This window comes from Lactuca sativa, chromosome 8, assembly GCF_002870075.4.
Source record: "Lactuca sativa cultivar Salinas chromosome 8, Lsat_Salinas_v11, whole genome shotgun sequence".
NCBI classification, from domain to species: domain Eukaryota; kingdom Viridiplantae; phylum Streptophyta; class Magnoliopsida; order Asterales; family Asteraceae; genus Lactuca; species Lactuca sativa.
This window is the reverse complement of record NC_056630.2, coordinates 110,355,625-110,365,235: the sequence shown is the minus strand read 5'-3', so window position 1 is coordinate 110,365,235 and position 9,611 is coordinate 110,355,625. Positions and strand designations below refer to the sequence as shown.

The window sequence follows — 9,611 nt, the reverse complement described above, 5'->3', positions numbered from 1 at the left end:
TACCGTATAAGTTAGCCAATCACAGAACCCATTAAGATCTATACGATCTTTTCGACAAGGAAAACTAACTGCCTGTCATTTTCGTATCTCACAACGAAATCTTCACCATTAATTATGTTAAATCTGATGGTTGATATTTACTCTCATCTCACAAAGCATAACATATCCGTCAGTTTATCAGAAAGTGCACGAAATAAATAAAAAAATACCGCCTTTTCGACAGTCGGTTGTTCTTTACCATTGACGATCGTTCTCATTTGCGATATAATTCAAACTGTGTGTGTGTGTGTTTGGGTGTTGGTGTGTGAGGAGAAATGGACTCCTCATCGGCGGTAGAGGAGGCGACTTTTCAAGAGAAGCCAAAAAATTCTGTTGATAAAACATCGGTGAAGCGGTGGCTGACCGGAGCGGAGAAAGACGAAGGCGAAGAGGAGTGCGACACGGAAGCCTGGGAGACGCTGAGTAAGAGTTTTAAGGAAGCGCAATCGGTGTTAGATCAGAACCGATTGTTGATTCAACAGGTGAACGAGAATCATCAGTCGAAGATTCCTGATAATTTGGTAAAAAATGTCGCGTTGATTCAGGAAATTAATGGTAATATCTCAAAGGTAAGCTCTGTTTATTCGAATCTATCTGTCAATTTCGCAAGCTTTGTTCATCAGCGGCGCGTCAAGAACAAAAACGATAAGCTGGATCGCTCAGATTCGTGACTTGCGTTTTGCCTAAAAATCGTATTTCGTCGCTTAGTTTCAGTAATTCTCGATCATCTTTTAATAAAATACTTTTACGCCATCTGTGTTTACAGAATTTGCTAGTATATTTTACAAATTTGGAGTCAGTTTGAGAGTCTATTTCGATTGCTTTCATAACGTTCGTGCATGGGGTGTCTTTTGGATGACGTTTGTGGTTTTGTTGTGATTGATCGTATTTTGAAATGAAGATTTGAGTGCATAACTAGTCATACCTTCATCTTTGATGATTAAGGTAGAGTGATTGCTGCAGATTGCTAATCTTATGAGGTATTTATGTTTTGTCTTCGTTGATTTGCCCTAATTGTGTTGGAGTTCTTGTTCAGTGAATAAATACATACTTGTTTTGTGAGAGTGTTTTCCATATTGAGAAAATTTCCTCTGATGTTTCATAAAATTTAACATAATCTTGGAGTTTATGAACTAATGGTGTGGCTGTAATTGATCTTGGTTTCCATAAGTAGGTATTCTATTGCTTTTATGTGTTAATTCTTGTCTGAAAGACTGACTGATTTGACACACTGTGCTCCAAACTTCTTTCTGTCATTAAGGAGGTTGCAGGGGACCTGGATTATGATGGGGATTTTGGAACACATTGATGTCATGGATCTGAATCTGATGGTAAGATTGGTTGATTCTAGGGTTCCATGTAATCTGTGAATGTTTTGATGTTGGGATTTTTGTGTATAATGTATGAACTGCATATAAGATTCAGAATTTGTGATGACAATTTATTTGCATCATCAATCGAAAGAATTTGTGTTTATGATTGTGAGTAAATGGATACATCCACAAGTGAAATGGTCATTGATAGCTGTGTCCTAGTTCTTGAGTTATGATCTTGAAATGGTTATTGAGTTATGATCTTGAGTTATTGATAGAGTATGTAATATATAAACCTTAAAGAGTCCAAAAGTTGTCACAATCTAGCTATTGGAGCAAGTTTCATCTGTTTCCTGGTTGCAACTCGTCACATCGTGGTTTAATTTTTGTCCATTATATTGGACTAAGTCCTGTCCTTTTTATATTAGTTTGATCACATATGATAATGTGTTTGCTAGATTACTATTTTGTTGTTAATTAAGAATTAAATCATTTATACTATTAATTAACTAATAGTTAATTGTGAAATCATTTGTTAATTGATGTTATCTGAACATGTTTTCATAGTAAATTGAATTATTTTTGTTTAAGATTGTGTTGAGTGCATCACAATTAACTTTTTTTCTGAATTTTTTAAGTTGTCATGCCAAAAAAAAAACTATTTAAACTAGTTTTTTTTTTTTTTTTTTTTTTTTTTTTTGTTTTAAGTTCCAAATATTGGTTAATTATAAATAATATATATTTTTAAATATTTTTTATGTCATTTATATCTTTCAGGTAGTTTATCAGTTGTTTTTGTAATCGTTATTTTCTATCAGCTAGTTTATAAGTTAACAACTAGCTTTTAAGATAATAGCTAGTTTTTCAACTATCAGCTAGTTTTTAGTTACTACATCAAATATAGTTTAAGCCGTTTTAATATTATGATTGTTTGTGAGAGTTGTATTAAATTGTTTTCAAGAGAGGGTTTTGTAAATATTTGATTTTGATTCTATTAAATTTAATCGGTTAAGAATCTTTTATCGTGATTAGGAAAAACAAGAAGTTGTGGTTAGGCAAAAGGCTGAATTGAAATACGCTTTATGATGGTTACTAAAAAACAAATCCCAACCTTGATTGTAAGGTACAATCGTAGTTTGAGAAAATCTTTCCTTTTTTACTTATGAAATTGTCAAAAAGGAGTTCCTGTGCCACATGATGGTATCCGTTATAAATGGTAAAGTGATGGGATAAGATCGAGAAAGTATTCAAACTTTTGGCAGGGATTATCATATATGTTGTTTACCTATCAACACTTTTGTAATGACGAGTTAGTTTAACCAAATATGATATGCAAAAACTTTTGAATCCATCACTTCTGATAAAGCAGTATATGATCTCAAACATCACAAATATATACGATACAAAACTTAATTAAGTCGTTTTTATGTTAATATAAAGAACACGGTATTGTATCATGTTGTGTTCGTTTCACGTAAAAACTTGTCAAAGTAATGTTGGATCAAACAAAAACACAACATAATTGTCTTAGTTGACACTTGTAAAGTAGAAAGATGGAGTAATAATGTTTTATGGAATTTTCAAAATAATGTTATTTTCAAGTCCAAGAAGTATAAGGGAGAAACTATATATGATAGAGGTGAGCCGAAATCGAAAAACGATGATTGTGATTTGATTTAAAAAAAATAAAATACTGGTTTGATTTTGGTTTTAGAAAATGCAAAAATCGATAAAAACCAAATCGCAGCGAATTTATAAATATATTTTTTCTATACATACTATATGGATATATACGTGTTTCGTAAAGTCATATCATAAATTGCTTCTAGGTTTATTGGTTCAATGTGTTGCTTATAGACCTTGAGGTCCCGTGTTCGAGTCTAAAATTGAACCTGGAAAAAAAATTGAAAACTGAGAAACTGTTATCGGTTGGGTTAGGTTCTAATTTTCTAACAATCGATAAATCAGTTTTGGGTTCAGTTTTAGTAAACATAACTTGTCATTAAATTGGATCTCTTGGTAAATAACTTAGTTCTTGCGTCTATTCACTTTAAACTACAATTAATCATTATATATCATTAGAATTCAAATTAGAAGACTATAATGGTCGTTGATGGAGTTTTTGCCATCAACTCCGACTGTATGGTCATACCAAACGAACCCTTGTACATTTAATATATTTTGGGGAAGATTATAATAGCCGTAAAATATTGTATGCCTATACATGAGCACAATACACACACACACATTTTTGACCTTATAATATTTCTGTAAGAAAACCTTTTAAAATGAATGGTATATTTGTATGAGACATTTTGTAAACCACATCAGATGAAGGTACAAACTATACAATAAATTTTCTAGGCCATACAAATCCTTGTAGGAAAACGGGTGATAACATACATTAGATGATATGTAAGCATTATATATTAGACTATTAGTTGTATTGACTTATAGGAGATCAAAGGATATGATACTCTCGGGAGTAAAGAGTTGTTATTCAAGGTTATCAAGGTGAATTCATTGCCCAAGAATACATGTCCGTATTATTTATTTTGGCTAGAACCTTTTTGAAATGATTTAGTATGTATATCTACCTATTAAAATAAGGATAGATTTTGTGTTTGAATTGATTTTAATTATGATAATGTGCTTCTATTTAGGACGAGTTGAGACTTGTGTGACCAGTGTAATTGTGGTGTTGGAGCTTTTATGCAGGGCCGGTCCATTGTTTTTTGCTACCCGGGACGAGATGAAAATTTTATGCCCTTATATATGTACCGTATCATAGAGAAAACTTATAAATAAAAATTTTATAGATCAAAAATGTCATAAACTTTATAATCAAACAAATCATCCAACAAAAACCTACATAAATCACCTAAAACAATGCATTCGTACATTTTTTTTGAAACCAAAGCATCTCATATTCTACAATAATCAATATTTTGTGAAAAAATCATTGTCGCTAAATAAAATTGATATTTCATTCGATTTGTATGCTTCATCCGAAAACATTTTAAAATCAACAAATAAAGTTATAAAAGCTAAGCAAAGAAATATCCAACATGAACAAAGTTTATGTTTTATTTCCACTTCAAGATGTCAAAAGATCTTAAAAATAAATCATAGAATCTGAAATACAAGTTCATTTGAAAAAACTACTACATAATAACAACGAAATAAATTTATGTCTTCTTCCTTCTAAAAAGTCAGAATAACCTAAAGCTAACATAAAAGAAATCGAATAAACCAACACCTGAAACCAACAAACAAAAACATAGAACATAAATTAGAAATTGCAATGAGAAAAAAAAAACATAAAGGAGATATCAGAATTCAGAAATCAAATTAACCCAAACCCGATTTAGAAATCCAAAACCTCAAACGCTTCTTATTTTTGGTGATCTATTATTCAGAAATCACATAAAAAACAAACTTAGTAATAAGAGATATGAGAACTCAGTAGTATGAGAACTAACTCACTAATAGGAGAAAATGGAAATAGGTTAGAACTAAGAAATTGGAATGAGAAACAGAAAATAAGAGAAAATAAAATATAATAGGAGATATGAGAATTCATAAATAGAACTCACCAGACCCCAAATTAGAAATCGAAAACGTCAAACTTCTTTTGATTTTCGATGACTTGTGATGCAGAAATCGTATAAAAAACTCAGTATTATTCAATAATACAAGAATCAGAAGTCAAAATTCATAAATTAGTATGAGAAGTAGAGAATAAGAGAGACTAAAACAGAAATTATGAAGCTCAGAAAGAAAACTCAACCAAAACCTATCTATAAATCCAATACACCAAAAGTCTTCAGATTTTCGATGACTCTATCAATCTATGTTTCATAAATCACAATACTAGAAATCTTACAGTAGAGAAATCAGAGATTAGAATGAGAAGTCAAGGAATTCGCCAATATTTAGTAGCAAGTGGGTTTAAGAGAGTTAGAGAGAAGTGGGGAAATTATAATGAGAAATTAAGAATGATGAAAACTTACTCATTTCAGTCTTAAGTCGATTAAAGGCTCTCGATCTCAGCAATGCGTTCTCCTAGAAGTTCGATTGGTTTCTCAAGGTGCTTCGTGCCAATGCTTGAGATGCCACTTTGTTTCCACAATCCTCCTCATTCCTCAAACGCTGCCTCAAACGCTGGTTATCATATTGGGCTATTTATTGGATTAAACTTTGGGCTAAAGTTATATATACAGTATAAGAATTAGACCAAATTGATGCCCCTATGATTTTGCTGCCCTGGGCCATAGCCCAACTCGCCCATGTATTTGGGCCGGCCCTGCTTTTATGTGTTTAGTGTTCTATGTACTACCTTTACACGTGCCAAGTTTCCATCCTTTGACATGTGGGATGTTTTGGACTTGAGATGACATAAGTTTTCAGATAGTAACATCCATGCATTGCATTCCATATAAATATTTGATTTAAAGTTGTTGGGTACGTTTAATAATGTTTCAAGCAATGCATATACTTGAAATGCTTCTTTTTCGTAAACTATTGAAATGATATCAATCTTTAATGTTTTGAAAACCTTTTAGAGGGGTTAGCATGGTGTATGAAAATTGCTAGTTTCATACACATGTTCCTTAGCTCTATATTGCTCACTAAGCTTCCTAAGTCTACAATATGTATTTCACATGAGTTTAGATGATGGATGTTGTTGGAAGAAGCTTGGAGATTTGGAAGAAACTTGGGTTAAGAACTTAAGATGATTGAGATAAGGTTTATATTAAACTATTTTTTTAGATACTTTGTTATACCCTCATATCACTTGTCCTTTAATAAATGTGAAAGACTTAATTGTTATGAACTATTCTCTTGATTAGTTTCTTATACCCTAGTATAACTTGTCTATATAACACTTGTTTCACATTGTTACTTTAACGGTAATTGCTTTTGGTGTTGGAACATTCCAAAATTTCCATGGTTGATCCAAAACGGACAAACGAACAAGTATAATGTTTTTTTTTGACCATTTGGGGTTGTTAAGGGGCCAAAATTGATGTTTTATTTTTCATTTTCTACTAGAATAATTCGTTTTGTTTTTACCTAGAATGTATCATTGACGTAAAGATCGGTTTCGAGCGAGGTGTAATATTGATTTCCTTTGCCCATATATAGAGCCCAATCCAGAAGCTGGGAATATTACAAGGGGGTAAAATGTAAATATGAGGTATTGGTATTTGGAGAGAAAATGTCGGTCATTGGACTTTTGGAGTAAGATGCGGGAAACGCTATCAAGTAGTTGAGCTCCCCACTCCACTCCATGTGAGAGAGACGACTCTTTGAGCAAATGATGGAAACGAAGTCTGTTTTCAGAATTATGTTTATATCGATTGTACGACACCAAATTACTATCAATCACCATTGTCACCAATATCAAGTTTGAAATATGGCATTGTTTTCGAGAAAAACAGTTCTAAGCCTCTCCCCCCTCCCCTCTTTCTTTATTGTGTTGTTAATCTTTAGTCTCACGCTTCTTGTTCTATATAAGGTACATTTTCTCCTTCTTACACATTTACTTGTTCGAAATTAAGTGATTTCACAAGATCAATTCGGCAATTTGAATTCTGGAAAAACCTTTCTGTGGTTCTGATGATTTTTCCATCATAAAATTAATTAATACGCTTCTATCCGATTGTTTATCCTTCAAAATATAATGGAAGCAATGACTGCAAAAGCAAAATTACGTAGTGTTGACTTTTGATGATTTTGAGATTGTTAATAAGCCATTCTTCCATGGATCGTTATACCCTTTGTAAGTTTATGTACAAGTTTTGAGTACGTACTTTTATTTATCGTAGGATGTGTATTTTTTTGTTTGTGGCATTTCGTCGAACAGGTGGACAACTTGGCTAGTCAGACAAAAACTATCATCGGTCATAACTTAGAACCAACTCCGTGGCATTTATTCCCTGCGAAGACGTTCAATAACGAAACAAAGATCGGTCGAGCTTCCAAGATTGTACGATGCTCTTACCTTTCCTGCTTGACCAAGTCCAACATCGGCCAGACGACCTTCACTCGCGAATCAGAAAAATGCCCTGATTTTTACAGATGGATACATCATGATCTTGAGCCTTGGTCTCATACTCGGATTTCATATGCCAATTTAATGGAAGCCAAGAAATTTGCTTCTTTCCGTGTAGTGATCATTAGTGGGAAATTGTATGTGGATTATTACTACAATTGTGTTCTGAGCCGAACTTTGTTTACAATTTGGGGGATATTGCAGCTTCTTAAGAGGTATCCAGGAAGCATACCAGATGTGGATATGATGTTTGATTGCATGGATAGGCCTATTGTTTACAAGAGAGATCACTCTGCTATGCCTTTGCCAATTTTTCGTTATTGCACCACACCTGATCATTTTGACATCCCTTTTCCTGATTGGTCTTTCTGGGGTTGGTAAGCTCAATTTTTTTTTTTTTTCATTTTTATCATGACATTCTTTAAAATCTTGAATGTATATTATAAGTCGCTACAATAACGTGTCCAGTTGATACCAATGTACTAAAAAAGAATGATTTGGATATTTATATTCAGGGTGGAGGTTAATTTGGGACCTTGGGAAGAGGAATTTGAAAGCATTAAAAAAGGTTCACAAACTATACCTTGGGAAAAGAAGTTACCTTATGCATATTGGAAAGGAAACCCATATGTTAATTCTCCCGTTAGAGAAAAAATGCTCCTCTGTAACGACACAAAAAAGTGGGGAGCTCAAATATTGCGTCAGGTGCCTATTTTTTAAACAGTTAACACCGATTTAATGATCCCAAAGCAATAATATGTGCCTTTATATATATATATATATATATATATATATATATATATATATATATATATATATATATATATATATATGTGTGTGTGTGTGTGTGTGTACTTGCTTACCTTTCTTGATGTAACATTGTATTACAGAATTGGGCACATGAAATATCGGTTGGGTTCAAACACTCGAAACTATCTAGCCAATGCAATCATCGGTAAGTTTCAAGTGTCTTGAAGGGTATTTTAGTCTTCTTTTTTTTACAACTTTTATCTGTTTATGTAGGTATAAGATATACGCTGAGGGGTATGCTTGGTCTGTAAGCTTAAAATATATCTTGTCATGTGGCTCTGTTCCTTTGATAATCAACCCGCTATATGAAGACTTCTTCAGCCGTGGCCTCTTCCCCAAACAAAACTACCTTCCTATCTCCCCAGACAACATTTGTCCTTCCATTAAAAATGCAGTCGAATGGGGGAATTCACACCCATCCGAGGTAAACCCTCATATAACACACATTGGTTATATTGATACTGATACTGACACTGATTTTTGATTTTTAACAGGCGGAGGCAATAGGAAAAGCAGGGCAAGGTTTTATGGAGGAATTGAATATGGAGAGGGTGTATGATTATATGTATCATTTGATAACCGAGTACTCAAAGTTGCTGGATTTCAAGCCCGTTAGGCCCGAAAGTGCACTAGAAGAGTGTGTTGAGTCGCTGCTTTGTTATGCTGATGAAACTCAACGTGGGGTTCTTGAAAGATCGGCTACTTTTCCTTCATCAGCCCCTCCTTGCAAACTCCCTCCTCCAAATGCTGAAATTATTAAGAAACAGATAGAGGAGAAAAGAAAAGTAATTTTAAATAAAACCCAACTCATAACTTAGTTGAGAATATGCTTATTTCTTGTGTAGACCAACTTGTTTTAAGTCATATTGAGGAGTTGTATTTATGATGGAGCTAGTAAATTCTTTTTTTTTAAACAATGATGATGGATCATGGGTAAATCAGTAATTTCAGTTTCACATGTTGTGGTCATTGTTTTCTTCCTATGTAAATGTAAACTGGATCCACGAATGAGTGGAATTGTTTTTCATTTCTGAGTTGGAAAGGTAACGAAAAAAAAATTGTACCATGTTAAAAAGAGTTTACTCTATAAAAGGTATATGAATTTTTAAATGTGACCTACTTGTGTGAGCAATTAGTTACACAAAAAGAGTATGATACATTATTTGTTGCATCCTAAGTATAAGTATGTTGTTATAATGATACTAAACTTTTCTTTTTAATAAAAAAAAATTAAAACCACAATATGTTTTTTGCTAAAAAGATATTTTATATGTATTTTTAGGCCACTACACCTCTGCGTAGACTTTCTTTTAGACGTTCATAGTATGTAGTTGACTGCCATGTTGACTCCCTTTTAAGTTGTTCGGAGTCTGGGGTTGCATTGTTTTTAT

At 32.9% G+C, this 9,611-nt stretch overlaps 2 protein-coding genes across 2 annotated transcripts; both read left to right on the top strand.

Annotated features, from left to right (window-relative positions):
- Positions 1-222: 222 nt before the first annotated feature.
- LOC111893198 (protein EARLY FLOWERING 4-like) lies at positions 223-1,515 on the top strand. Its single transcript, XM_023889266.3, has one exon. The coding sequence runs from the start codon at positions 315-317 to the stop codon at positions 708-710; it is 396 nt and encodes a 131-aa protein (XP_023745034.1). The 5' UTR covers positions 223-314; the 3' UTR covers positions 711-1,515.
- A 5,039-nt stretch (positions 1,516-6,554) lies between these two features.
- On the top strand, positions 6,555-9,335 carry LOC111893177 (uncharacterized). The gene is made up of 6 exons (XM_023889244.3): positions 6,555-6,873; positions 7,222-7,787; positions 7,926-8,115; positions 8,301-8,365; positions 8,434-8,644; positions 8,715-9,335. The coding sequence occupies exons 1-6, from the start codon at positions 6,772-6,774 to the stop codon at positions 9,036-9,038; spliced, it is 1,458 nt and encodes a 485-aa protein (XP_023745012.1). The 5' UTR covers positions 6,555-6,771; the 3' UTR covers positions 9,039-9,335.
- The last annotated feature ends 276 nt before the right edge of the window (positions 9,336-9,611 follow it).